The sequence below is a fragment of the Ovis aries genome, chromosome 2, assembly GCF_016772045.2.
Source record: "Ovis aries strain OAR_USU_Benz2616 breed Rambouillet chromosome 2, ARS-UI_Ramb_v3.0, whole genome shotgun sequence".
Taxonomy (NCBI): domain Eukaryota; kingdom Metazoa; phylum Chordata; class Mammalia; order Artiodactyla; family Bovidae; genus Ovis; species Ovis aries.
This window is the reverse complement of record NC_056055.1, coordinates 186,292,431-186,319,077: the sequence shown is the minus strand read 5'-3', so window position 1 is coordinate 186,319,077 and position 26,647 is coordinate 186,292,431. Positions and strand designations below refer to the sequence as shown.

At 54.7% G+C, this 26,647-nt stretch overlaps 1 protein-coding gene across 2 annotated transcripts in view; it reads right to left on the bottom strand.

The window, feature by feature from the left end:
- Nucleotides 1-867: 867 nt before the first annotated feature.
- Nucleotides 868-26,647, bottom strand: part of GLI2 (GLI family zinc finger 2) — a 261,272-nt gene continuing 235,492 nt past the window's right edge. For both annotated transcript variants that reach the window (XM_027964829.3, XM_042243984.2), the window contains 9 exons: nt 24,142-24,343; nt 22,245-22,458; nt 20,480-20,602; nt 17,316-17,450; nt 12,950-13,099; nt 9,848-10,012; nt 8,428-8,706; nt 6,527-6,863; nt 868-5,111 (listed from right to left, as the gene is read on the bottom strand). In XM_027964829.3, coding sequence (XP_027820630.2) covers nt 2,689-5,111; nt 6,527-6,863; nt 8,428-8,706; nt 9,848-10,012; nt 12,950-13,099; nt 17,316-17,450; nt 20,480-20,602; nt 22,245-22,458; nt 24,142-24,343 — 4,028 coding nt within the window. In that variant the 3' untranslated portion in view covers nt 868-2,688. The remainder of the gene's footprint in view (nt 5,112-6,526; nt 6,864-8,427; nt 8,707-9,847; nt 10,013-12,949; nt 13,100-17,315; nt 17,451-20,479; nt 20,603-22,244; nt 22,459-24,141; nt 24,344-26,647) is intronic.

Genomic DNA, 26,647 nt, shown 5'->3' with positions numbered 1-26,647 from the left:
CTGAGCATCCGTGACCTCTCTCAGAACCAGCTTTCAGCTGAGTATCTTTCAGGCGGCTTCGGGAACTCTCCGAGCTGGGTGCCAAGGTTTCTCTCCTAGAGCAGAAGGCATTAAGGGGCCTGGGCTGGGATCCCAGAGGCCAGCCTAACTGGTTCTATAGAAGGTGCCGTTTACTTCTTTCAACCCCATCCTGGGTTCTCCCCTCCCAGTTCCGGAATTCATCCCACGCCCCATTGGTTCCCCTCACTGGTCCTCCTGAGACACACGGCTGTAGCTCAGTCGCTTCAGTGGCAGTTTGCTGGATCGCCAGACCCAGGTAACCCTGTGCACCTGCCAGGCCCACCCCCGAGGGCTCAGAGTCCCTGCATGTGGCTGCTCCCCATGGGCTCCTTCGCCCGTGGCCAGCTGCTGGGTATCCAGGGCTCCATCAGCCTGCCTGATTCTGCTTTGGCACCAGAGGACAGGGGGCTGCCTGTCTTCCTCTCCCTGCCTCCCACAACTCAAGTGCGCTCGTCCAACTGCCTGGCCAAGAGGGACTTCTGACATGAGGAGGGCTTGAGACCATTGCTGCATCTCACAGCCAGCAAACTAACGTAGATGTTCCAACCACCTGGCTGGAAGAACAGCAAGATGTTCCCTCTACAACGTCAAATCCTGCTCACCACCCCCCCTCCCCTGCTCCCACCCTGAGACAACAGATAAACAGCCAGTAAATGCCCCAGCGTTAAACATTTCCTGGCGAAGGCGGAACAGTCAATTTTGATGCTGCTGAGAAAAAAAAATACAGCCTCATTTCTGTTCAAATGCACTGAATTTACTGCCTAGGTTTTCATTAACTAATGTCAAGGAAGAAGCAGATAGACCAAATAAATTATGAAAAAATTACTTTTTTTTAATGTACAAAAAACAACTTATTTACAAGTTGAGTATGTCATCTCAATTCATAGCATGTAGAAAAAGCTAAAAATGTTTTGGAGATATAAATCTGACCGGATGATGCACCTACAGTATTTTCAGGGATGCTGTTTTCTGTACAGATTATATACAAACAGGGAACGGCCAGTGAAATACTAGCCCAGGGAAAGAACATGCACCACACAGAGCACAGACCCTTGGAGGTGTCTCAGGGCTGTCATTCGAACTTGACCTTGTCTTTGAACCCTGACAAAGCACTTGCTGCTCTGGGGTGTAGAGTCCCAGGTGAGGTTTTGGCCACGTTCTGGTTGAAGCCAGGCTCATAGTCAGTGTCAAGTTCATAGTGATGCAGGTGGATTCAGCAAGGTTGCCACAAGTCCAGCATGAGAAAGGTGTGGGGTGTTTGTGAACGTGTGTGGTGGGGAGGATGCATCCATTCACCCTCCCATATGTTCGGGAACAATGTCTTCTGATGCCAGTTCCAAATTCCATTTCCAGGTGGGGCTTGGTCAACACTGAACAGGAAAATTCAGAGATGGTCCCTCAGAGTCCCAAGAATCAACCCTTTCACAACCCCACCCCTGCCCAAAATGCCATGCATATCACTGCTGTCTGTGAAATGAACAGGTGGGCGGAGGGAAGGGAGACCAGAAGATACCAGGACTGCACGTTGTAGCGTGGGGTCAGTCAGGGGGGCCGCTGGTGAGTGGACAGCATGGCCTGGAGGGATGTGGGCAAAGGCTGCCATCAAGCCACACAGTTCTCCACCATAAGGTGGGTGGACAGTGCATTGGAGAAATAGGGTTGGGTAAACATGTGACTTCCTCTTCCAACTGGGAGACCTCCAGGGCGGCCTGAGGCTGGGCCCCCAGTGTGCTTTCTTTACCCAGGCCCCCCTCATCACACATTTCAGCTCACCTTGGTCCATCCCTAACCCCCAGCAGCTCCAGCAGCCCCGAGGTATTTAGAAATGTGTTCTTTTCAGGAAGGGCTACATTCTACATGCATGAACACTGTAAACATGGTCTGGAGAGGCCTGGGCAGCTTCTGGGCTTGCCCTGAGTATTACACTGTTTTATTTCCTTTTCTGGGCAATGTTTTCATACTTTACTCATCCATATATACTTGGACAGTCAGCCAGCCACAAACTTGGCTTTGCAGGGTAGAGACAGCAGCTCTACCAAACACATAATAAGGATGTGCTTCCAAACCATCCAGGTAAAAAAAATAAATTTCCCCCTCCACAGCAAGGGATGTCAGAGGCTTCAACAATTAAGTTTCACAGAAGAATTCCCATGGGCCAGGAATCCCTTTACCTTGCAGGCACCGGAGCAAGAAACTTATCTTCCTGGATTAGAATATCTGGTATGGCTTTTGGATGATCCAAATCCAAATGTGGTTCCTCTCACCTCTTTCCATGTGTGCTTGGAATGCCCTGGGCCAATGTTATCCCTCGTTAGCCAAATGACAGAGGTGACAAAGCCAGAACACTCCCATAAACACCAGAGGCTGTGAAGCACTGTGTAAACGAGTTCTGTATCCCTGCCTTGCCTTTTCCGCGGAGACTTTTGAGAGTTCCAAAAGACTGTCTGAAGGAAGACCAGACGGGATGCACATAAACCTGCCCTTAAAGCATCTGTGGCTGAACCAGCCACTGGCCAAACTCCCTCAGACCTATTTAATACTTTTTGGGGAAAAAGGTAAAACACAAAAGCACCGTGCCCTGGGAAGCGATGGTCCCTCCAAGTCTGCTCAGTGCCAGGGGCCGGGGCCTTAGGTCATCATGTTCAAGAACTTGCTCTCCTCGGCCAGGCTGGTGAGCATGGAGCTCATGTCCCCCACGGCCATGTTGCTGATACCGGCGGGGATGGAGGGCAGAGTCAGGGAGCCGCGTGGGGTGGTGAGGCGGGAGGAGCTCTGGGAGAGGCCGTGGAGGAGGCTGGGGCTCAGGGCGCCAGAAAGCAAGCTGGAGTGATCACTGTCATCCATGATGGCATCAAAATCAATCTGGGGTGCCTCAAGTAGCTGGGAGTCCACAGTGCTGGACACCTGGTTGACCCCTGGCGAGGGCAGGGCCTGGGGCTGTGTTGGCTGGGGTCGCAGGGCTTGGCAGCCGGCCTGGTTCTCAGGGCCTCCATTCTGCTCGTACATGTGGATCTGGCCGTAGTAGTAGAGCATGCTGTGGTCCTGGGTTCCACCTGTGTCCTGCGGGGGTGGCTGGGGGGGTAGGGACAACATGCTGCCCATTGTTCCCTTGGGTATAGACTCTGCCATCTCCTGGTTGGCTGACATAGCAGCCATGGCATGGCCAGTTGCCCTGGCATAGGCCAGCTGCTGCCCAGCACGTACCCCGCGGTGGCGGGCGGCAGGGCCAGGCTCTGGGGGTGGCCGGGGTTGCATTAGGCCAAAGCTAGATCCGGCTGCCCCCATCGTGCCCTGCTGGGGCTCCATGAAACTAGGTTGGTGGGAAGGCACCAGGTTGGGGCCTTGGTGGTAGCCCTCCTGGCTCATGGTGGTCACAAGGTGATGACTCTGCTGTGGGTAGTTCTGGGCTGGGTGAGGTGGTGGCATCCCAGCCAGGCTGGAATTGGGCATGCCGAGCTCCCTGTGGCTGTTGCCCATCATGGTGGGGTCAGGAGCAACTTCCATTTGCTGGGGGAGCCCCAGGTGGCCTGGCTTGGTTGACATGTTGCTGCAAGAGGAGGGGAACTGGTTCAGGGTCCCACCCACGGTGCTCAGCTGGGGGTGGGCTTGGCTGTAGCCGGGGTGGGGGTTCACTGCAGCAGTCACGTTGGGACACTGGCTGCCAGCCCCTGGCTGCCGCAGCTGCTGTGTATAATTTGCTCTGGGTGTGGACGAGGCTCCACTGTAGGGCTGTAGGTGCAGCTGTGAGTTGTCTAGGCCCCCAGGGTTCGCCTGCAGGCCCTGTGGATTGTATCCTGGGTACTGGCCAAAGGCTGGCTTCTGCGGTACCACAGCTAGGTTGCCCTGTGGGAAGGGCAGAGGCTTCACCTGGCTGGCCAGTGCATCCACAGTGCCTGAGCTCACTTCGTTCCACTGCACAGGCATGCTGTTCTTGCTCAGGCTGGAGGGGGCCCCGTAGCCCAGTGGGCAGCCTCCCAGCACTGGGGCGGAGGGGCCCACGTTCGAGTCTGCAGCTGCTATGGTGCGGTGGCCGTGCAGCCCGGGGCTGGGCAGTTTAGGGTTCTCAGAGAAGCAGGTGCTTTCCGGGAGGTACACCGGTGGGGTACTCTCCTCTAGGGTGCCACTGGTACGAGCCTTGATGTACTGGACCACGTCATCGGGGAGCACGAGGTCGTCCTCTGGCAGTCCGAGGCTGACCTCTGGGCCAGTGCCGTCTGCCCCCGTGGCCAAAGCTTCCATCACCACGTTCTCGCTGATGCTGGGCGGCCGGGGCGAGTAGCCGCTACGGGCCAGGCTGCCTTCAGCGCTCGCATGGCTTTGCAGGCGGAGGCCTCGGCCCTGGCCGCAGGGTGGCGGTAGCGTGCCTGGGGTCACGTCGAGGGCGCTGTGGAAGCGCTGCACCCGCGGGGCCACCAGGGCATCAGGCCGCCTCCCGGGATCGCTGGCCCGCCGCGCCCCGCCGCCTGGTGCCTCGTGGGGGAAAGCGGGCAATGGCCCCGTGGGCCCGTAGTGTGGCCCGTCGCTGCCCCGCCGCGGCCCGATCGGGCGCAGGCAGGCAGCGGGCAGCGCGCGCTCGGAAGCATCCAGCAGCGCCAGCCGTGTCCGCAGGCTCGTGCGCTCCAAGCCCGGCAGCGGGGTCGGGGGAGGTCCACCTGTGGCTGCTGCGTACTTGGCCCGCAGGCTGTACTGCTGGGCGGGTGTGAGCTGGAGAAGCCCCGGGCAGCCGCCGCACTGACTGGCCTCACTAGAGCGCCGCGATGCGTCGGTGGAGATAGGGTCGTAGGAATCAGCAGAGCTGGCAGGGTGCGCGCGGCCGGCGCCCAGCGGCGACGCCTCGCTGGAGCGGCGACTAGAGAAGTAGGGGGAGATGCCGGAGGAGCGGCGGCTCACTGTGTAGGCGGAGCTGACTGTGCTGGTGGAGCTGTCCCGGCGCTCCTGCAGGTGGCTCAGCACCGTCACCTCGCCCGGGAGCAGCTCAGACAGCCGCGGGCTGGGCAGCAGCCCCGCGGGCCCGCCGCCCCCGCCGCCGCTGAAGTTTTCCAGCACGGAGCCTGTGGGAGAGGAGAGGGATCAGCCTTGGGAATGGGGGACAAAAGGCGATGCTTTCACTGCCTAGAGGGTGCTGAGCCTGCCGGGCCTAGAGCCCTGGAATAGGGTCTGGCACCCAGTCAATGATTTGTCAACGAAAGGAAGAAAGAGACAATTGGGAGCAAATGGTGGCACTTACTGCCAGGGCACAGGCACAAGTTAGGCGGCTTGATCCCAGTCTACTGCTGCCCCGCAAGCCCTGTGCTCTCATTCCGCCCCATTCTCAGTCTCCAGCTGAGGATGGCTTGTGTTGCTGGGGAACACTGGGTTACTGAAAAGAGCCCAGGAGGGCCCTGGACACAGCCTCCCTGCACCCTCTTCATCCATGGATGTGTTGCCAGCTGGGCTCCCCTGGGGCTGTGTTTACCCAGAAGGCTGTTTATAGAGAGTGTCCTGGGACCCAGGGGCATGGGAGGGCAGAGAGGCTGCAGAGTGGGCCGGGAGAAGACAGCTGCAACACTGGACCCCTGACAGCTGTGGCTCATCTCACGGAGAGCTCTGGGCCTTGAGCGGCCTCTACATCCCTGATCTGTTCCTGGATGTGGGCCACTCTGGGAAGGGGTGACCTTGGGTGAGGCAGCTGTCACACCCCAGGCAATCACTGGAGGAGGCTGGGAATTGAAGGCCATCTGCTGGCAGTTCCTCCAACAGCTGGGGCAACAATCCTCCCTTCAAGGAAGAGCCTCTCAGTGTCACCCCTCTATAACCCAGTCCTACCACATGGGCCATCAGTCCCTGGGGGGCAGCCTAGAGGCTCAGCGCCCCAGGGTGTCTGTGCCCAGCACACTGCTCGGCAGAGTCGACACTCAGGAAATGCTCAGTGAGGACATCTTCCATCTCAAAGCCTGGTTAACACTTCCTGAGGCTGAGGACAGGGCTGCCTCCTCCAGCAAGTCCTCCCAGCTCTTCCCCAGCTGCTCTGCTTTCTCTCACTACCCTGAGCTCTGTCCTTGGTGCTACTTGGCTCATCCTGCATCTGGTGGCATGGCCTTTCACCACAGGGACTGGAATATCTCACTGTCCTGCTGAGGGTCTTTGCTATGGTATCTATGGCAGGTGCCTGATAGACAAGTGAATGGATCATGAGGAACAGGATGATGGGAGCTGAGTTAGCCTGTTTTGAGGAGTTATGGGGATGCAGCACAGTGTAGTTGGAAGAGCATGAGCTTTGAAGTCACTCATGCCTGGGCTAAGTCTCAGCTCTGTCACTAATCTAGGCAAAGCACTTTCACCTCTCTGAACCTCAATTTCCAAAATTATGCAATGGGCTCATAAGATCTATCTTCTCCAAAGCACATGGTGTTTGGTGGGTGTGAATCACACTGTGCTGCCCTGGGTTCCCTCCCACCCCACCAGCACATCTGGGGCCTCCACTTACCACTTCCCGGGAGGGGAGGCAGCTTGGAGGTCCGGGTGTGAGGAGCTGGCCCGGCCCATGAGCAGGAATCCTTCAGTGACTTGAGTTTCTCCTTCTTGAGCTGCTCGAACCGGTGCATAGCGGTCATGTGTTTGCGCAGCTGTAGGCCACCAGCAGAGGGGGCAGCCAGGGCGGAGGTGTCAGCCCCTGGCGGCGGGTCCTCCAGAGCTGTCAGGTCTGCCAGGCTCCCGGGCCCTGTCCCCGGCATCTCCACGCCGCTGTCATTGTTGGGGGCACTGCCCAGGGGAGAGGGCTCGCTGCTGCAGGAAGACTGGGCTCCGGGGCTGGACTGACACAGCTGCAGGGGGCATGATAAGAAGGCACAGACTCAGAGGGTGCGAGAAGCCATGGGCCCTGCCACCCAACACAGCACTCTTGCACACTTGAGGAGGTGGGGGCGGGGGGCGAGAAGGAAGCCGCTGCATGGAGGAGCTTTCAAAGCATTACTTCTCTGAACCTCGGCTTCCCCAACTATAAGCTGGACCTGAGCTGCCCCCTGGAGAGAGTCAATAGATAGATGGAGACAACCCAGCAAGTAGAAGGCACCAGGTAATCGTCAGGCACCCACCAACAGCCCCTCTCCCCACACACAGCCTCCCTGCTGTGCTCCTAAGCTCTTCTAGCCAGTGTCTGGGCTGGAGCTCTGCTTGAAGAGCTTTCAGTGCGTGAACACTTGGCAGCTGAGCCCCACAGAGGCTGCTGCAGCCATGTGAAATTAATACAAAAAGAGGAGACTTAAGCATCCTGCCAGCAGTGATGGGCTGCTCGAGGAAGCAAGGAAGAGTGAAGGCCTGCTGACCTGCTGCCTGCCCAAAAGGCTAGAGATGGGTTGTTAGAAAGGGTTTGACTGCAGAGGTTGTAGCTGCTGGATGCAGCCCTTGCCCTCGCCCTCCCCAAACCAGCACTCCCTCTGAGTCAAGGCAAAGTGGGATGAGAGTTCATGGCACACATGTACGGTGCAGAACTTCACAGAATGTGGGCAACCTTCACGGTGACCTGGGATCTGAGCCCAAATAAGGCTCACCTGGAATGAAGCATCTCTGGCTCACCCCTGGCCTGAAGGTCCCACATTCCAGGCCTTTCCAGGGAAGCTACAGTGCTCTTACTTGCCCATGGCACTGCCCCCACCTTCCTCACCTCAGGACTCAAGATCTTCTGGAGGTCTTTCCTTCCCTCCTCTGCAGCCTGGATTTGGACCTATACTCTGCCCTGATCTTCATGCAGGCTTGGATCCCACGGCTTCCTCCTGTGACTGCACACTTGCCCCCTGCTGCAGCTATAACCTGTTCCTACGGCCCCACGTGCAGCACCTGCTGTCGACCTAACCAAACCTGCCTTCCCAGGCCCTTGAGGAGCCTGGACAAGCACCCCAGCCGCCCTTACTCATGCCAGCCCTCCCCCAGCCCCACCCAGCTCCTCTGCTCACCTCAGTACCGTCTATCCTTAGGGGAGGTACAGTCATGAGAAAGAGGTGGAGACAAAGAACAGATGGTTAGAACAAAAGGGGTGCAGGCCAGAAGGGCAAGGACGCAGAGACAGGACAGAGGGTGGGGGGCAGCTGCGGCGCCTGGGGGCCGGTGGGAAAGGCAGCAACCGGAAACCACCGGCACCCCGCAGACTGGCCGAGTCGGGGCAGACATCCTGTTCCCCACGGTCGGCCCAGCAGAATGGGACCCACTGGGCTGACAGGTTCGGTGGGGGCCAGAGGTGGTGAAGGGAGGGATACTGAGCTGTAGAGAGGAGGGACTTCCTTCGGCTCCTGGAGACGGTGCCCCCCGGCAGATGGCATTGCTCTCCTGCCGCTGGGCGTGGCCTCCTGGGGGCGGGGCGTGGACGGGCCCCCGGCTGCCCAGTTGGCTTACCCCAGAGCGCTCCGTCTTGATGGCCTTGACGTGCAGGCCGTCCTCCACGGCCTGGCTAGTGCTGCTGGCCTCGGCATTGTCTTCGGAGCCCCGGCTGGGCTCGGCGCTGGCCTCGCTGTCCCCATTCTCCCTGAGCAGGGGGGCACGGAGGTGCACATCGTTGCGCTGCTTCTTGGTGACGTGAGCGTCTGGGCCGTGGACTGTCTTCACGTGCTTCCGGAGCGAGCTGGGGTCCGTGTACCGCTTGGTGCAGCCTGGAATCTTGCAAATGTAGGGTTTCTGGGAAGAGAAGAGGCGTCACGCGTGGGGCGGGAAGGCAGACTCCGCAGGGGAGCACGGCCGCACCCTTGTTGAGAGGGGCTGGACCCCTGGATGGAGCCCCGCCCACCGACCTCGCCTGCCACCTTTTCTTGGAGGTAAGCATGTGGTTAACGAGATCCTCAACCCCAACCCCCTGAACTGGAGACACGGATCAGAGCCTGTGGAGGGACGGGACACACAGTGCCTGGTGTGATCAGCATAGCGATCAGCATGTTGGGATTTTTAGTATCAGTGAGTGTATTACCTCCTTGTATGTCTGTGAGACAACACTGAACACCCTGCTCTCTCTCATGAGGAAAGACAGGTTCAGAGAGGCAAAGACACTGGCTCCAAGTCACCCAGAAGCAGGATGAAAACCTACGGTTTCTGACGCTTAGTCCTGAGCTCACACACACACACACACACACACACGCACGACATCCACATATAAATAGACTTTTGTCTACATGTATACACACAGACATGTACACACACGTATGCACACACATCCACCTAAACACACGCACTTGAACATGTATATAAACACCCACATGTGTACACATACTTACAAATACATATCCATACCTCCTCCCCACATAATACATACAACCACATCCACACAGGCGCATACATACTTGCACACACACATACCTTTCCAAGGCTATCTCTTATCTTAGACACGCTGAGTTGATACCTTTGGGAATTCCTCTGACTTCTTATCAAAGCAAGTCTCTTTGGGGTCCAAAATGTCCCTAAACTTTTAGAGACATCCTTTCCTGGGTCTGCCCGAGTGCTGGTGGTTGGCCCTAGGAGGGACTGGGAGGCAGGCACAGCCCACACCACGGGCCCCCTCAGCTCTGCCCGGGGCTCTGGCCACCTGGGGAGACGGAGCCTCCTCTGTGCCCCACTGAGGGCAGGCTGACAGCCATGGCAGGCCAGGCAGCACCAGTAGCTGGAGTGGTCATCGGCTGCTGTCGGACTGTGGGCACAGGGGGTGCGGCTGTGTGCTGAGCTCCAACAGCGGGGGTGGCAGGGAGTGACACCCGGCTGCCAAATGGCCTACAGGTGTCAAGAAGCCATGGGGTGAGGGTGAGCCGTGCCGGGGCCCCCAGGCGGGTACCTCATTGGAGTGGGTGCGGTTCTGGTGCTTGGCGCGGTCTGAGGCATTGGAGAAGGCTTTGTTGCAGCCCTCGTGCTCACACACATACGGCTTCTCCCCGGTGTGGGAGCGCAGGTGAGTCTTCAGGTTCTCCAGGCGGGAATAGGCCTTTGAGCAGCCCTCGAACTGGGAAGAGAAGGGTTCAGCCAGTGAGGGCAGACACAGTGAGTCCCAGATACAGCGCAGGGAGCCCAACCTGCGACTGGCCCACTGCTGCCTCCCCAGCCCTGTGGTTCACTCCGCCCTACAGGCGCAGCCAGGAGCGCAGATCTAAACATCTCCCTTCCCTCCTGATCATGTAAATGACGCATCTCGAAAACTTGGAAAAGACTGCAAAGTGCAGGGAGGAAAATGAAGCCTTCCATGGCCCAGGACAGGCACTGCTGACCTCCAGGCAAGTCTCGTTCTGGGGCTCTGCAGGTCATCCCCTCACATTTTAAAAACCTGAACTGGAACATCTCGAGCATTCAGTCGCTTATTCTGCTTGTTAAAATCGACAGCACATTATGAGACACTTCCCATATGATTAAAAACTCGGTAGATATTCTCAACAGTTTCCTGATGCCCCTCCCTGATTAGAACTTTTTTATGCATTAAAATTGCCAAGAATAAAATCCAGTGTCCCTCACATTGCAGAGGGAGCAGGCCACCTTGACCCTGGCTCAGGCCATGTCTCTCTCCTTTTTAGTCCTTGACCCCACTAAGTTCTCCTGCGTGAGGGACCTTGCACACACCATCCTCCCTGGCTGGAAGCTTTTTCCTGTCTGCACCCACCCTGGCCTTGGCCCAGTCCACTCCCTCTCAGTCTTTGGGGTCATCTCCTCCTAGAGCAATTCTTTGATTTTCTTAATTATAATAACACCCTTTTTTCTTTATACTCCCTAATGCAGTTTATAATTATCTTAATCATTTTGTTATCTGGCCTTCCCACAGGGATACAAGCTCCCTGAGAGCAGATACTTTCTGGGTCCTATTCATTTCTGTGTTCCTAGGAATCAGTGCCTGGCGAAGAGAAACATTTTTGGCACTCAAGAAACATTTTAGGAAAGGAAGAGGGAGCCAGAGAGAGGGGCAGGAAGGGAGGGAGGGAAGGATCATTGCAAGGGTTACCCATTCCAAAGATACTGCAATTGCATCCAGTGTAGCTGTGAAAATTGCCCCCAGAATGACACATAACCCCCAGCAGGAACTGTTTCATTCTTCACATCCTCCCCTTTATTCCTGACCAGTTTGACTCAGCACACTTGGCTCCAATGCCTTCTGTTTCTGCAGCTCACAGCTCATATCAGAGGGCTATGGTTTGCTACCACTCAGGATCTTAAGAAAATAACTTCTGCAGAGGACTCAGAAAAGCAAAAATAATCTTGCAAAAGGAGGACAAATTTGGAAGACTGACACTTCTCAACTTCAAAACTTACAACAAAACTATGGTAATCAAGCAACTGTATAGCACAGGGAACTATATCTGATCTCCTAAGATAAATCATAATGGAAAAGAATATAGAAAAGAATATATACATATATGTGTGTGTATAACTGAGTCACTTTGCTATACAGCAGAAATTCACATAACACTGTAAATCAACCATTCTTCAATTAAAAAAGACCATGTGTGGTACTGGCATAAGGACAGATGTAGCCATCAATGGAAGAAAACTGATAATTTAGAAAGAAACTCACACATGTAGGGTCAATTGGGTTTCAACAAGGATCCAAGACCTTTGATGGGGAAAGAGCAGTCTCTTCAACAAATGGAGTGGGACAACTGTGTAACAACACACGAAAGAATGAAGCTGGATCCTTACCTCACACCATATACAAGTTAAATGAATATGGATTAAAGACCTAAATGGAAGAGCTACACTACTAAAAATATATATGTGTATATATTTATATGTTCATATAAATAAAACTACATACCTATAAACCATAAAACTCCCAGTAGAAAACAGGGATAAATCTTTGTGACCCTGCATCTGGCAGTAGTTTCTTAGATATGATACCAAAAGCACAAGCAATATCAATAAAACAAACTCTCTGAACATCAAAAACTATTATCCTTCAAAGGAAACTATGAAGAAAATAAAAAGAAAACCTATAGAATAGGAGAAAATACTTGTAAATCATATATCCGATTGCTGCTGCTGCTAAGTCGCTTCAGTCGTGTCCGACTCTGTGCAACCCCATAGACGGCAGCCCATCAGGCTCCCCAGTCCCTGGGATTCTCCAGGCAAGAACACTGGAGTGGGTTGCCATTTCCTTCTCCAATGCGGGAAAGTGAAAAGTGAAAGTGAAGTCGCTCAGTCGAGTCCAACTCTTCACGACCCCATGGACTGCAGCCCACCAGGCTCCTCCGTCCATGGGATTTTCCAGGCAAGAGTACTGAAGTGGGGTGCCATTGCCTTCTCCGATATTTCCGATTAGAGTCTAGGAAAACTACTACAATTCAACAACAAAAAGACAAATAGTTTAAATATAGACAAAATTTTAAAATAGAGTCTTCTCCAAAGAAGATACACAAATGGCCTGCTCCTTTGAAAGGGAGAAATTCCTGTGTGTTAAATAAAGTTCTCACCAGATAGTCACAAACCCTGTTGACTCCATAAGGGAGACTGCCCAAAAGGTCTTATAATTGTGTTCACGTTTTTTTTTTTAAAGTCCGCCAAAGTGACTTTTAAGCCGTCATCACTCCATCTGTGACTCTCCAGTGAAACTCTTCTCTGTGCAGACAGCAGCCTGCAGGGAGCTACCGAGCCAGCCCTCTGCTCAGGGCCACCCAGCCGAGTGGGGCATAGCTTTGGGGCTTCTGGTCACACAGACACAACCACAGAGACACTAGCACACCTCCACCGCAGGTACCCAGATGCACACACTCCTCAGGGAGAGTAAGCAAACGAATGGGGCAGCAGACAGAACAAGGGGCCCCTAGGACCCCAGACAGGATGTCCTGCTGAAAAGTCTGGTCCCATTGTCCCAAAGCTGTGCCACCGGGTCTTTCCGTGGTCAGCCATGTCCGACATGACCCACACAACCTGGCCAATGGGCCAGCCCATGGCCACTCACCGTGCACTTGTGGGGCTTCTCGCCTGTGTGCCTGCGCATGTGCACCACAAGCATGTACTGTGCCTTGAAGGGCTTCTGCTCGCGCGTGCAGGCCTGCCAGCGGCATACGAACTCCTTCTTCTCCCCGTGGATGTGCTCGTTGTTGATGTGCTGCCAGGAGCAAGCCCACAGAGAGGGATGAGCCCAGCCGCCCACCCCTTCAGACCACACCTGGTCTGTGTAGACCACCCACCACACGGACCAGCATCCACACGCCGGCCACGCCTCCTCCTGAGTTATCTCAGCTGCTTTTTCTAATTAGTCGTTAAAATGACCATCCATGACGGTCAGAGCCACCCCCGCTCATCCCAGTCTGGGCTGGGCTCTAGTCTATGGAAAACTTGTGGTTATGATGAAGCTTCCAGGCTGCAAACAGTAGGCATTTGTTAGCTGCATTGAGGCAGACCTGCTCACAGTGGGTACATGAGCAGCCTCTCCCAAGATTGCCCCTATGGCTCCAGAAAGTTTTAAATAACAATTTTTCTTTAAGGCCCCATAGCTTGTGGGGTCTCAGGTCCCTGATCAGGGATTGAACCCAGGATACTGGCAGTGAAACTGCCAAGTCCTAACCACTGGACTGTCAGGGAATTCGCTAACCTTTTTATTATAGCAGAAACATAAATGAATCCTCTTCTCTCTTTTTGATAGTGACCCATGAGATGTTAGCTTTGTCTTCTTTTCACAAAAGCCCAGACTGTTAAAGTGGCTTGCCTAGGACACAGCTAGAGTCTGACTGTGACAGCATGAACTGGGTACTGTGCAGGGCTGCCCCAGGGAAAAAATGCCCAGAAAGCAAGGCGGGGCAGCCCAAGACATCCAGCTGATTCTGCAGTGGCAGGGTGGGGGTTGGTGGGTGAGGGGGGTGGCCCTGCCCCTCAGGGCAGCTGGGACCATTTTGGGCAAGGCAGGGAAGTACACGGCCAGTCAGCCTTCCCTGAACAAGTAGGCCTCAGACCTACCCCATCCAGCACCGCCCTGGGCCCATCACCTGTGTCCCCTCCTTGGCAGTTTCTCCGATGATGGGGAGCAATGGGCCATGGAGGTTTTCTGATACAGGCAACAGAACCAGCTGCTCTCAGTAGACATTTGGTTTCCAGTTATTTGCTTTGATGATTTAACTGAAGGCTGCCGTCCTCATGGGAGCAGGGCTGTTACTACTTCTGAGCTTGGGACATGTGGCTACTTGGGTAGGGCCTCAGGACCTTTATGGCCTTGATCTTTCAGGCTGCCTATTTAACTGGGGATAGTAACTGGCATTTGCCACTCACACAGTAGAATGACAAAGAATACTGGTCCTCTAGGGAGGCTCTTGAGGCCCCATCTGTGTCCTACCTGTAGCCTGGGTCCCTGAGGAGCTAGGAGGGGGGCACGGTGCCCCTTCCATCCCCATCCTCTTTGTTCTCTTGGTCCCCATTGCCACTCCCAGCTTCCACTTCCTCCCCCCACCTCTGGACATGCACTGGCCTAGGTCTCAGCCATTTTTCACTTGTGGCTGTTGAACCCCTGAAAGGTGGCTGGTCCCAACCAGGGAGGGCTGGAAGTGTAAGCCACATACCTGTTTTACAGACTGAGAATGAAAAAAAAGGATGTGAAATAGCTCAAAAATTTTGTTTTATATTGATTTCATACAGAAAGGATAATATTTTAGATATATTGAGTTAAACTATAGGATTCCAATGGATTTTACCTGTCTCCTTTCCCTCTTTTTAAATGTGCTCCTAGCTAATATAAGATTACATGTGTGCCTGGCATTGGGGCTAGCAGTGTCTTTCTCTTGGACAGCACTGCTGTAGATCTTTGCAACCTACAAGGCTGCCCAGAGCTGAGCATCTGGATACCAGCAGCCTCTCTCCTTGTGAGACAGAAAACCGCTGGGCCCTTCTGCCCCAGGTGACAGGCCAGACTGTTATGCATACAAATGCCGACACCGAGATAAGCAAAATCTACAGCGCTTTGAACTTCCAGGGAAATCTTACCATATTAGCCTCACTTTCCATTCTGAAAGCTTTTCAAATGATCAAAATGCTTCCTGACAATGCCTTTCATTTTTTTCTTATTGGTTTACTTAGCAACAAATTGTTAATAATTGACTAGGGGCTCTAGCTTATGTGCGTGCCTGGGCCATCCATCTTCTCAGGGAGCACAGAGAGAGATGGAGCTGAGCAGAGCAGGCTGCCCCCTCTCATGGGAGCCTGTTTCTTCCAGGGCCAGACGCAGGTGGTTACCTACAGCCCCAGCGACAGCCCTGGGCCCAGGTAGGAGCCTGCAGCTGGAGCCCTGCTTTCCACATCTGGACTGTCTGCCTTTCCATGAGGAATCCCCTCCCTGCTCTTTGGAGAAGGCGATGGCACCCCACTCCAGTACTCTTGCCTGGAGAGTCCCATGGACAGAGGAGCCTGGTAGGTGCAGTCCATGGGGTCTCGAAGAGTAGAACACGACTGAGTGACTTCACTTTCACTTTTCACTTTCATGCATTGGAGAAGAAAATGGCGGCCCACTCCAGTGTTCTTGCCTGGAGAATCCCAGGGACAGGGGAGCCTGGTGGGCTGCCGTCTATGGGGTCGCACAGAGTCGGACATGACTGAAGCGACTTAGCAGCAGCAGCAGTCCTTGCTAGAGCATATTTTACATCCTCCCCTCTACTCCTCTGGGCTTCCCTGGTGGCTCAGATGGTAAAGAATCTGCCTGCAATGCGGGAGACCTGGGTTCGATCCCTGGGTTGGGAAGATCCCTCTGAGAATGGAATGGCTACCCACTCCAGTACTCTGACCTGGAGAATTCCATGGACTGTATAGTCCACTGGGTCGCACAGAGTCGGATGTGACTGAGCAACTTTCACTTTCACTCCACCCCTCTGCTTGGGCCCTCTCCCCACCTCAGATCTTCTCCTTCTCCTCTCCATCTTATCGGCTTAAAGCTCACAGCTCCCATGGCCCGGACTCCACCTCAAGACTTGTTTAACCCAAAGAGGTGGCACAGGTTGAAAACTTACCTTTGAGTCCCTGAGGAATTAGATAAGACCCTGCTTTAAAGGTTCAACATCAGCAGCAATGGGTTTGCTAAGAAACTCCAGTCCCCTGGGTAAGAATTTGGGGAGAAAAACCCCAAGGCAAAAGAACCCTACAGTCTTTGAGTGCAAGCTCATGACAAAAGTAAGCAGGGGGAGTGGGTAGTGTCTTAAATGTTGATTTTACAGACCTGGGGAGGAGGTAACTCATGTGGGATAGCCTGTAGGTGTGACTACTGTGTGTGTATGTGTGTGTGTGTGTGTGTTTGTGTACGTATGTGTGTTGGTATGTATCTACCCAGCCGTTGAGCTGCCAGCTTGGTGTAGGTTCATCTTTGTAGACACTCACTCACTAAAAAGTGTGTGTGTTGGGACTGGGGGCGACTTATTCTTGACTTAAAGTTCTTTTCTAGATGCAGAGGAGGAGAACACTCGGCTGGTGTGGGGAACAGGGAGGAAGAACTAGGAGAGAATTGCTGTGTTTGGAGGGCTGCTCTCTGCGAAGTGTTTATGCTGATGTCACAGTCAGCCTTCAGCCCTCTGCACGGTGGGCTCCACCTTTATTTACAGGAGGGAAAACCTGAGGCTCCCAGAGGTGCAGCCACTTGTTCAGAACTGCTTGGCTCGCTGTGGTGGGGTCAGGTAGGAAGCCAGGCACCTCCTGCCTTAAGCCCCTGTTCCTTCCTTTTGTACTGCACAAGTTAGCCCGCAGTGGCCGCTGCTGTAGGGAGTTTAGAGGCAGACCCTGAAGAGCACACCCAGTACTCATGATCTTCTCTGGTCTCCCGATCTGTCAGTAACTAGGCATTTTTAAGCAGCTCACTCCTCATATGCGTGTATACATTCAGCTGCACCCATGTACACTGAGTATCTGTGCATGGTCTCCAAGAGGAAATGACCAATTCCTTCCTCCATGGGAGAAACTTCTTTCAGATTTCAATGTTAGGTTTGTTATATCTTGTGGGCACTGGCTGACTTAACTAATCTTCTTTCCCTCTTTGCACTGACTGCCAGGAAGCTTAAAGAAAAAATAGAGAGATGTGTATGTGACCTCTAGCTCAGAATACTTGGTTTTTAATACTAACTTTATTCTGGGCTTTATTTTACTGCTCCTTTTCCTTCTAATTTTCTCCTTATTTTTCTTCCTCTCTTGTACGACATACGTACTTATAAGCCCCACTTTAGAAATAAGTAAGGCTTTGGTAAGTAATCATGCCTCCCACTTGCCCAGGAGGTGGTGCAGGCACCTCTGGGAGTCCCTTCTCTCTAGCAGAGGACCTGGAAGCTCCATGTGGCCGGGTGTGGTGCTCAGGGGCTTACGTGCACCAGCTGCTCCTGGGTGTCGTACTCCTTGGTGCAGTCCTCCCAGTGGCAGTTGGTCTCATAGATGACCACCTCAGCCTCCTGCTTACAATCGTCTCTCTCCAGGTCCTCCTTGAGGTCAGCCAGCTGCTCCTGGGGGAGTGGGGCAGAGCATACCCACGTGAGCCTTGTGCAGCCATCTGGTCCCAGGGAAAGGTCACTGTCAGCCCCGTGAAGGCTGTGCCAAGGACCCATGGGCTGGTCTAGGTGGAGGCACACCTGCGCTCACATACACATCACACGCATGCACCCACAAGCACGCACATATGCTGGCTTGTCATCACCCAGGTGTCCCATCACATCCTGGGTCCGGTGGACATGGCTATGAGAACAGGAGACAGGAGGGCAGTGACTTTTGCTTATTGGATGTGGTCTCCTCCGGGGAGAGCTGGGGTGGGCCCCACAGGCTGGGATGGGGCATTTGTATTCACAGCCTGTATATGAACAGGGTCAGCTCTTGTTTGGAGGCAAAAGGAAACTCCACACACATTGGCCTGGCCTTATCCTTGTACTGTCCCCTCCTCCAGGGTCATACATGGCACCCAGAGTACTCTCCCAGCATCGGCTTCCCTGCAACAGGCCTAAAATGTGGGTGTTTGTATGCTGCTACCACAGCCAGGCACCCTAACGTTCAAGTGGAGGCTGACCGTTCCCTCCAGAACACATTTGTGGTTACCTAGGTCTGGGTTCATGTTTCTGGCCACGCTGGAGCCCACACGTGCCCATTTCAGGGGGAAGGAAAGGCCCCTAAGGTGCGCCTTCCACTGATTACAGGCGTCAAAGCTCCTTTCAAAGAGGACAAAGCCTTTTCCTCCAGAAGCAGCAACGAACTGAGAGTAAACCCCACAGGGCCGCCGCCATCCCAGCTGATGCTAACAGAACTCATGGGGGCGGGCAGCCTCAAAGCAGGGAGCCCGGGACAATCTGAGTGGTTCCAGGAGAGGGCCTGGGGAGAGGCACAGATGGCCAGGTTGGGAGGCAGGCCTGGCGAGGACCCCCAGAGCGGGCCGAGGCCTCCGCAGGACCCCTTGGCCCACAGGGCAGGCTCAGGGCAAAGCCAGGCAAAGGGGCAGGTGTTAGGGGGCCTGTTTCACTTGCAAACTATTTCCAAAATGGCAGGAATGTTCTGTCTTTCAAAAGAGCCTCCAGGGAAAGCATTCATAGCTCAGGCTGAGTTGGGGGACAGATACCTTCTCCCCACAGCCAGGCACCCCAGCCCCCACAGGCTCTAGAGACTCAATGAATCGGAGGCTGCAGCCCCCATCTCAGCCTCCCTCCAGAAGCTGAGTGCATTTCTTGGGGCAGAAACCAGCCCTGTGACCCGTCCATGGCTGTTGCAGACTCGCACCCAGGACCGGCTTTCCAAAATGCTGCACGGGCTCCTCCAAGAGGCGGGTTCTAGTTGTCATTTCCCAGAGCACCTTACAACCAATGTTTGCATTCTGGAAAATGATGACATGTTGTTCAGTAAGTCCCCAGGCAGCAGCACTTAGCCCACCTTAAAAGGAGGGGCAGGAATATTCTGTCCCGAATGTCTAGCAATGGGTGGGGCCTCTGAATGCCTCGGCACTTCCAGAAAAACTGGAGATAACCTTATTACTCCTCAAGCTGCCTGATCTGCTTATTTCAGAAAAGGCTGAAAAAGCTGCCAGGTGGACCTGAGCGGAGGAGGACGGAGAAGAAGGGGGGCAGGTCTCCAGATTCAGCGGGGTGGCATCCTAGCCCAGGAGTCTGAGGGCTGAAGCCCATGAGGGACTTGTTGTGTTCTGCCAAGCAAAAGAGCCCATCCACCTTGCAAGTGAGTCAGGGAGCAAAGGAGTCAGGTCACTGAATCAGGACCCTGAGTGACATGGTGACAGCCTCTTGGTGAAAAACGCCTGTCTTTTCCTGACATGAGGTGGGAGCCGAGCTGGGCAGGAGGGAGGGCTCTGTGTGCCAGCCCCCACCCGACCCCGACACTGGGTTGAGTGAGGAAAGGCAGCAGGCTCCCCGGGGCTGAGCGCCCTTGCCTGAACTGCCCCCCACAATGCCCTGCAGTCCTGTCCCTGAAGCTCCAGTGCATTTATCTCCCTTGGATGCGTGCTGTCCTCATCAATTTCAACGGCCCCCAGTGATGGCCAGCCGCGTGGAGACCATGCATCACGCGGAGATGCTTTGGCGTCAGTGAAGGGAGAAAAATTTGTCACCAACCCCTGTGTTTGCCTGACAATAACAGGACCCAATATTTCATAAAAATTAAGTGCCCGTAGCATGCCCGATGGCTTACAGGTTTGATAAAGGATGGTCTGGCAGATGTAGGGGAGATGGGGATCAGAGGCCCCCAGGACGCTCAGTGTCAAAGCTGCTGATTCTGCAGTAATGGGTGGAGGTACCATGAGAGGCGGCCCTGGAGCTCAGTATGCACACTGACCCTCCCAGGAGCTGGGGCTACATGCCTGCCAGCCTGATGCTGGAACAAGTGGCAGGATCTCCAGGGACCTCAGAGGCCCATTATGGGCCCCAGGTGGCTCTGCTCCTCTCCTTCCCACCAGAACCTGTCCCCCCTCCCCTCCTGCACACTGGAACACTCACTCCCTCAACTTGGCACTGAGTCCTTAGAAAACCTTATCTCCCAGCTACTGCACACCAGGCCCTGTGCAAACCCAGTGGCGCAGAGCCAAACCAGGCACTGTTCCTAAAGCATCACTGTTCTAAAGCTGACCATGCAGCGCAGGAGACAAAGTGACCCAGAAGCTGGCGGGGTGGGGGTGGGGGAGCCTCTGGGCGGATGTGACTCCTACTGTCCAGGGGATAAAGTGGGGGACAGATTTCCAGGGAGAGGGAGCGAGGACAGGCCTGAGCCGTTCAGGGGCTGTAAGCGACTCAGTTTACCTGGGGCTTGTGCTGCAGACCCAGCATCCTTGCCTCCCTTCCTTCTTTTGTTCAGCGGGTGCTTGATGAGCACATGGGGTGCAGGGAGCAGGGACGCAGCTCCAGCCCTCCTTGAACTCACAATGTGCCCTCTCTGGGTCATTCATTTACTCATTCATTCATGCAAGCTGTCCATCACCCATTCCCAACAGTGAGTCACGGCCCCTAGGGGACGAGGCCAGGCCCTGGCCCAAGAACAGCTGGCAGGTTACCTGTGTTAGGGTCAGTGGGGAGGCTGGCCGCAGGCCGTCGGCTTCAGTTTTGACCTTGCTGCGCTTGTGAATGATGATGGGATTGACAGTGCTGCTCACAGCCGACTCGCTGCTTTGCTTGTTCTGAAAGAAGGGAGCATAGAGGGACCCATCACACGCAGGCAGGACCTCCCAAGTTTTCCTGAGGCTTTGCCTCTGGGACTTTCTGCACATAGACCATCTATGTCAACACTTGTGACTGCAGTTTCAGAAACACTCCCACCCCCACCCCAGCTCAGTCCTCAGGCCCAGGCACGGCCAGGAGAGCCCAGAGCTTGGCCCATCAGCACCCTCCTCCCAATTATGTAGCCCCCACCCCACATAGATGGAGCAGGAGACCCTCTGTGAAATGCTGGGGACCCCCACCCCTGACTCAGTGGCCTCAACTTCTCAGCCGTCCGAGTCAGGGGCAACTCTGAGGACGATAGGGCCTGGCCACTCAGGGAATATAGGACAGAAGAGCGTGGTTCCTCGGGACAAGCAGGTTAGAGCTATAGTATCAGTTGTTCAGTTATTCAGCTGTGTCTGACTCTTTGTGACCCCATGGACTGCAGCACACCAGGCCTCCCTGTCTTATACCATCTCCTGGAGTTTGCTCAAACTCATGTCCATTGAGTCGGTGATGCCATCCAATGATCTCATCCCCTGTCGTTCCCTTATCCGCCTGCCTTCAATCTTTCCCGCCATTTGGGTCTTCCAGTGAATCAGCTCTTCCCATCAGGTGGCCAAAGTATTGGAGCTTCAGCTTCAGCATCAGTCCTTCCAATGAATATGCAGGGTTGATTTCCTTTAGGATTTACTGGTTTGATCTCCTGGCTCCCCAGGGGACTCTCAGGAGTCTTCTCCAGCACCACAGTTCAAGTGTCAGGGGATGAGGCAGAAGCTGACAGCCACCCTCTGGGGGAGGTGCTGGCTGGCTGGCTGGAGCCCTAGGGAGAACTTTCTTGAAAAGAGCTGCTCCTAAACTGAGTGGCCTGTGTTTCACCTCAAGAACTGTCATCATGGGTGCTAACCGGGATCCAGGTGGACCCAGGTACAACGACTTAATATAGATGGCAGGCCCTATTCTGCAGGGGCGTCAGGTCAGGCTGAAAGAGCTTTCGGGCAAATCAGGGTTCAAAGCACTGCCTGATTCCAAGGCCTGTGCCCTCCTCACTGTCTCACACTGTCTCAGTGACTCTAGCTACATCTCCTCATCTGCAAAACAGGGCCTCATTCATTCATCAAATGCTGATGGCACCAGGCGTGTGCCAGGTACTGTGTGAGTGGGCCCAGGCCTGTCCAAGGACCATTGGGAAAGTCAAATAAGATGGCTATCATGCTCTAAAACTAAGCTACATGGTATTAGCCATGCCTCCATCTGTTTCATCCATGTTACATGCTATGTATGAAGTCCCTGTATGATGCCTGACTCTGAATCCTAGAGTTTCTCCAGGCTCATTAGTCTTATTAGACAGATGGCCAAAAAACAGAGGCTGGGCACTTGCCCACAGGGAGTGAGGGCAGTGTGAGGCCCCAGGGCAGTGTGAAGTCAAGTGGATGCCCTCCTGACTGGGCATCCAGCCTAAGGCCGATTTGATCACATGGTCTCTGCCCAGAGGTATCCTGCCAGCCAGACCTATGCCCAGAGTCCTTCCACAAGTTCTTGGCATGAGATGGCCACAATCAGCCTTCCCGGGGTTCATAGCAGTAGCTGGTGGGCCCCCTGCTCCCTGCACCCACCTACCTGATTGGCGTCACTCAGACAGTTGCTGCTGCTACTGAGCTGGGTGGGTGTGGCATTGATGGAGGTGAAGGTCACTGGCTGCTGGGCCAGGAAGGTGGGCGAGGGCTGGATCAGGGGTGGCGTGTGTCCGAAGGCTGAGCCCAGGCCCCTCTGCTGGCTCAGGATCTGCTGGTAGGCCACGGGGTTGATGGGGTGGGGGAAGGTGAAGGCTGGGCTGCAGAGAAGGGCAGACAAGGTGAAGGAGTAGGGTTGGGCTGGGGTGGGGGGCATGGTTCTGTGAGGCTCACACGTCCTGGGCAGACAGGACCCTGCCCAGAGATCAGGATGGTCACGTTGTTGACCTTTCCCCATCACTGTGACTTTACCTCACTCAAGCACCAGCTACGGCTCCCCACTGCCTGCTGTCTCAGTCATCCTCTTTAGTACTAGACACTAGGCCCTGCCCCAGGATGCAGCCTTCTGCCCTGGCAAGTCACTCCCCACATCCTGGCCCTTCGCTGCTCTGATGCCTGAGATACACCCCTGCATCACTGATGCTCCTGGACTATTTGAATCCATTTTGACCTCTGAAGTCTGTTCTAATGCCCCCTCATCCAGGAAGTGCACCCTGAGCCCTCTGTTCACATTCTCCTCTTTTCTTGAACTCCTATTGCACTTCTGAGCTCTACCAGGCCACCTGCCTATGAACCCACCATTCTTTATAGAACAAGACCTATCAAGGGAGAAATGGTACCCTCTGAGGCCAAGTCGTAGAAGATGCTGTGGCTTCCTCCCTGCTCTCTGTGGGGTCACTTCCCGTGGGGACTGGAGGAAGGAGAGCTGGCTGCCATGCTGTGAGTATGCTCAAGCAGCATGTGGGGGGCTCCTGTGAAGAGGAGCTGAAGCTTGAGCAAACAGCCCCGAGGGCGAGCCATCCTGGAAACAGATGCCCAGATGCAGGTGAGTCTCACTGGCCGACAACTTGACGGCAACCTCCTGAGACCTGAGGCTAAGCCAGTCTCATACTCCTAACCTTTAGAAATGGTGCAAGATGGTAAATGTCTACTGTTGTTTGAAACCACTACCAAACTGTTTTTTGGTTTCTGTTTGTTCTGCCATGCACCAAAAGATAACAGATGCAATCATCCTTCCTCGTCCTGGTCCTTGGGCTGAGCTCTCCTGACATTCCTATTTGCAGCCCCTGCCCTCTTTCTGGAGGGCCATGGGAAGGACATGGGTTTCAGTCAGGTTGGCTGGAGTCTGAGTTCTCTCAAAAGCCAAGGGCTGCACAGAGGGGACAGGGTAGGCACTGTTGAGGAGGTTTGGGTGTGCCATGCTGTGACCCAGGAGGGAGGCCTCTGCCAGCCCAGACATGTGAAGGCCAAGTCAGTATCGTACTTCCAGTAGCCCCAGTGCTGGTCAGGGACACCCACTGAAATATTAGGAAAGTCAGCCTTTGACTTTATGGTGGAATCTTTCATAACAGGCTTGGTAAGGGTAACTAATCACATCAGAAATTGTTTGGTGGGTGAAAAACAGACTCACGAAGATGCACCCAAATGTTGGCACATTTCAACATCATCCCTGCTGGTTTTGAATTCATGGAATAGTAGCCAAGTCGACTGACTTACAAATACAGCAAGTCCTATAAATAATAAGGAGCGACTGGATAGCACAGTGAACTATATTCAATATCTGGGCTAGAACATCATGGAAAAGAATATGAAAAAGAATATCTGCTTAACTGAGTCCTTTTGCTGTACGGCAGAAACTAACACAACACTGCAAATCAACTATACTTTAACAAATTAAAAAATAATACAAGTCTTGTCTTTCTCCTGGGATGGCCTGTGCAGACCCTCATCTCTGGGCCCCCGCCAGGCTTCCATTCCTGCCCCAGCTCTTGGCCCGGGCTCACCTGAGGGCACCGGCCGACAGGTGTCCATAGGAGCCGCTGGCGGCCGAGCTGCTGCGGGAGTTGTTGATGTAGGCCACCAGCGAGTTGGGCGAGGTCCGGATCATGCGCTGGAGGTCGAGGCTGGCGTCTGAGAGCGGGGAGATGGACAGCGCTCGCTTGCGGCTCAGGCGGGGTGTCACCCGGGGGCTGGAGAAACGCGACACTGTGGAACATCCAAGCCAAGCCACATCAGCATGATGGCGCTCGCAGAAGGGATGGGACGGGGGATGGGACTCGGGGGAAGGGGACCGGTCTGACGGGACTACAGCTCTGCCCCTGTGCAGCTGGGGGCTCTGGGGCATGGGCCTCTCTCAATCTCAGCTTGCCCTTCAGCAGCATGGATCTGTCCACACCTGGTGTGCCGCGGAGCCGTGTCTGTGCCTCTCCTGTTAAGACACACAGAGGCCAGGGCTGCACGCAGCGATGCTTACGGGCACGACAGCCTAGGTGCACACCGTAGGTGAGCTGCCTGGTGGCCTCTCATTAAGGGAACCCACCCGAGAAGCCAGCATCAGGCCGAGGAGCAGGGCCCAGCAAGCCAGTCTGCCCCTTCCTGACCCTCCCCAGGGGCAGCCCACCTCCCTGGCTTCTCACAGATGGCTTAGAGTTGCCTGTTTTGCATATTTGTCTATTACATAAATGGAACTATCTTTCTCCTCCAGCTTCCTTCATCCAGCATGATCAACTGTATGATACACAGGCGCACAGACACACTTTCACGCTAACTGACTGCCCATGAGTACTCTCTCCCCTCCCCGGTACATACACACACAACTGCAGGGAGGGAGGAGGACCTGCCCCCAGCAGGGCTCCCTGATCCCACAGGCTCCTGCTTACAGCCTCTCCTCTGCTGTTTAGGGTCCTGTTCTCCCCTCTGGACACACAGGCCTCGAAATGTTTTGACACCATCTCTGGACAACGACCCACCCGCCAAGGTTTCCAACTTCTCCAGGCCCTCCCTGGGCCCGTTCCCTCACTGTAAAGGGCAGACTCCATGGCTGTGCTGCAGAGTGAATCAGGTGACGTGTGAGCCACGCCTGGCAGAGGGGCATGCTGTACCCCTGCCTGCCCTCTTCCCTCCTGTGGGATGCAGGCTCATTTGGGCTGGAGGGGTTGCCTGTGAACAAGAGCAGCGGCTACTGGAACCCAGCCTCTGATGCACGTGGCCTGGCCCAACCCACTCCCATGCCTGGGCTCGCGATGCCTTCTCCCTTCTGCCTGCTCAGACCCTGTAGGTCCCTGCTCCAGGAAGACGTAGGCTGTCCTGGCTGCAGGGTCAGCATATCAGGGTGCCACACCACCGGCACTGTAGGAACACTGGGGGCAGGACTGAACCCTGTGACCCTCTGAACTCCCACCCCCAGGACCAGATGGCCCCCTAGAAGCCCACAGCCACCAAGTGAAGAAGCCTCAGCTGAGCTGCTGCTCCACTGTCTCCTGCCCTGGGGCGCGACCACACCTGGCTCTCCCCCAACCCTTATCCTTGGCTGGCAAATCTGGGAAATCCCTTTACTGCTGGGCCCTGAGGAGAAACACCTCTCTGAGGCTGCGGAGAGGATAGAGGAGGCCCTGAAATCCTCCGGCTGCAAGGGGATTCTGGTATTTTCTCTCCTAACTGTCTCCCTTATGGATGAGGGATGCTGGGTCCAAGACCAATGGCCTGGGGTGGGGTGAGGGCTGGTACCCTGTATGTATGTCTGTACAAGTCAGCTGCATGGCTTGGGGCAAACTGTTAAGCTGTACAAGACTGGAATGTTCCTCCATGTCCTTAGTATAAAATGGGAACCCTTTCAACACTGGGGTCACCAGGCTGCAATGGGATGACAGATGCTGAGATGGCCTGGGTACTCTGAAATACTCCACAGTTGCAGCAAGCATGTAGTTGTAGACTTTGTTTTCAACCAGAAGGATGAAGCACTTGTAGCACATCTTTGTTTTTGTCTGTGTATTCTGTTTGGGTTCTGAGAACTGGGGCTTGTATATCTTTTAGGAAGCAGGGCTATGGTGGGTACACAGAAGGTGCTCCATAGATGCTGTGGGGGACACTGCCTCACAGAGGGGCCCAGGAGCATAGGTGGCACCCAGGCCAGCAGGTGACACACTGAGACCATGTCACCATCTTTCTCTTGTGGTGGGAAGGAGCCCAGGAACACAAGGTCATCCTGATGGAGGCTGGGCTGTGCTGCACCCACCCATCTGAACAATCATTCTAGACCAAGAACAGACACATCCTGGCCCGTCAGCAACTAGAGATAGTGTGTATCCCTTTGGTGATAAATGCCTGCTTCTGGATTTTGATGTGATGTATAACCCAGCGATGGCCACCAATTAGGACATTCAGACCCACTGTTGCAATTAACAGCCACCACTGTCCCCCAAGAGTGTCCCCCGGAAGTTGGTAATGGACAGGGAAGCCTGGCATGCTGCAGTCCATGGGGCCGCAAAGAGTCAGACATGAACTGAACGG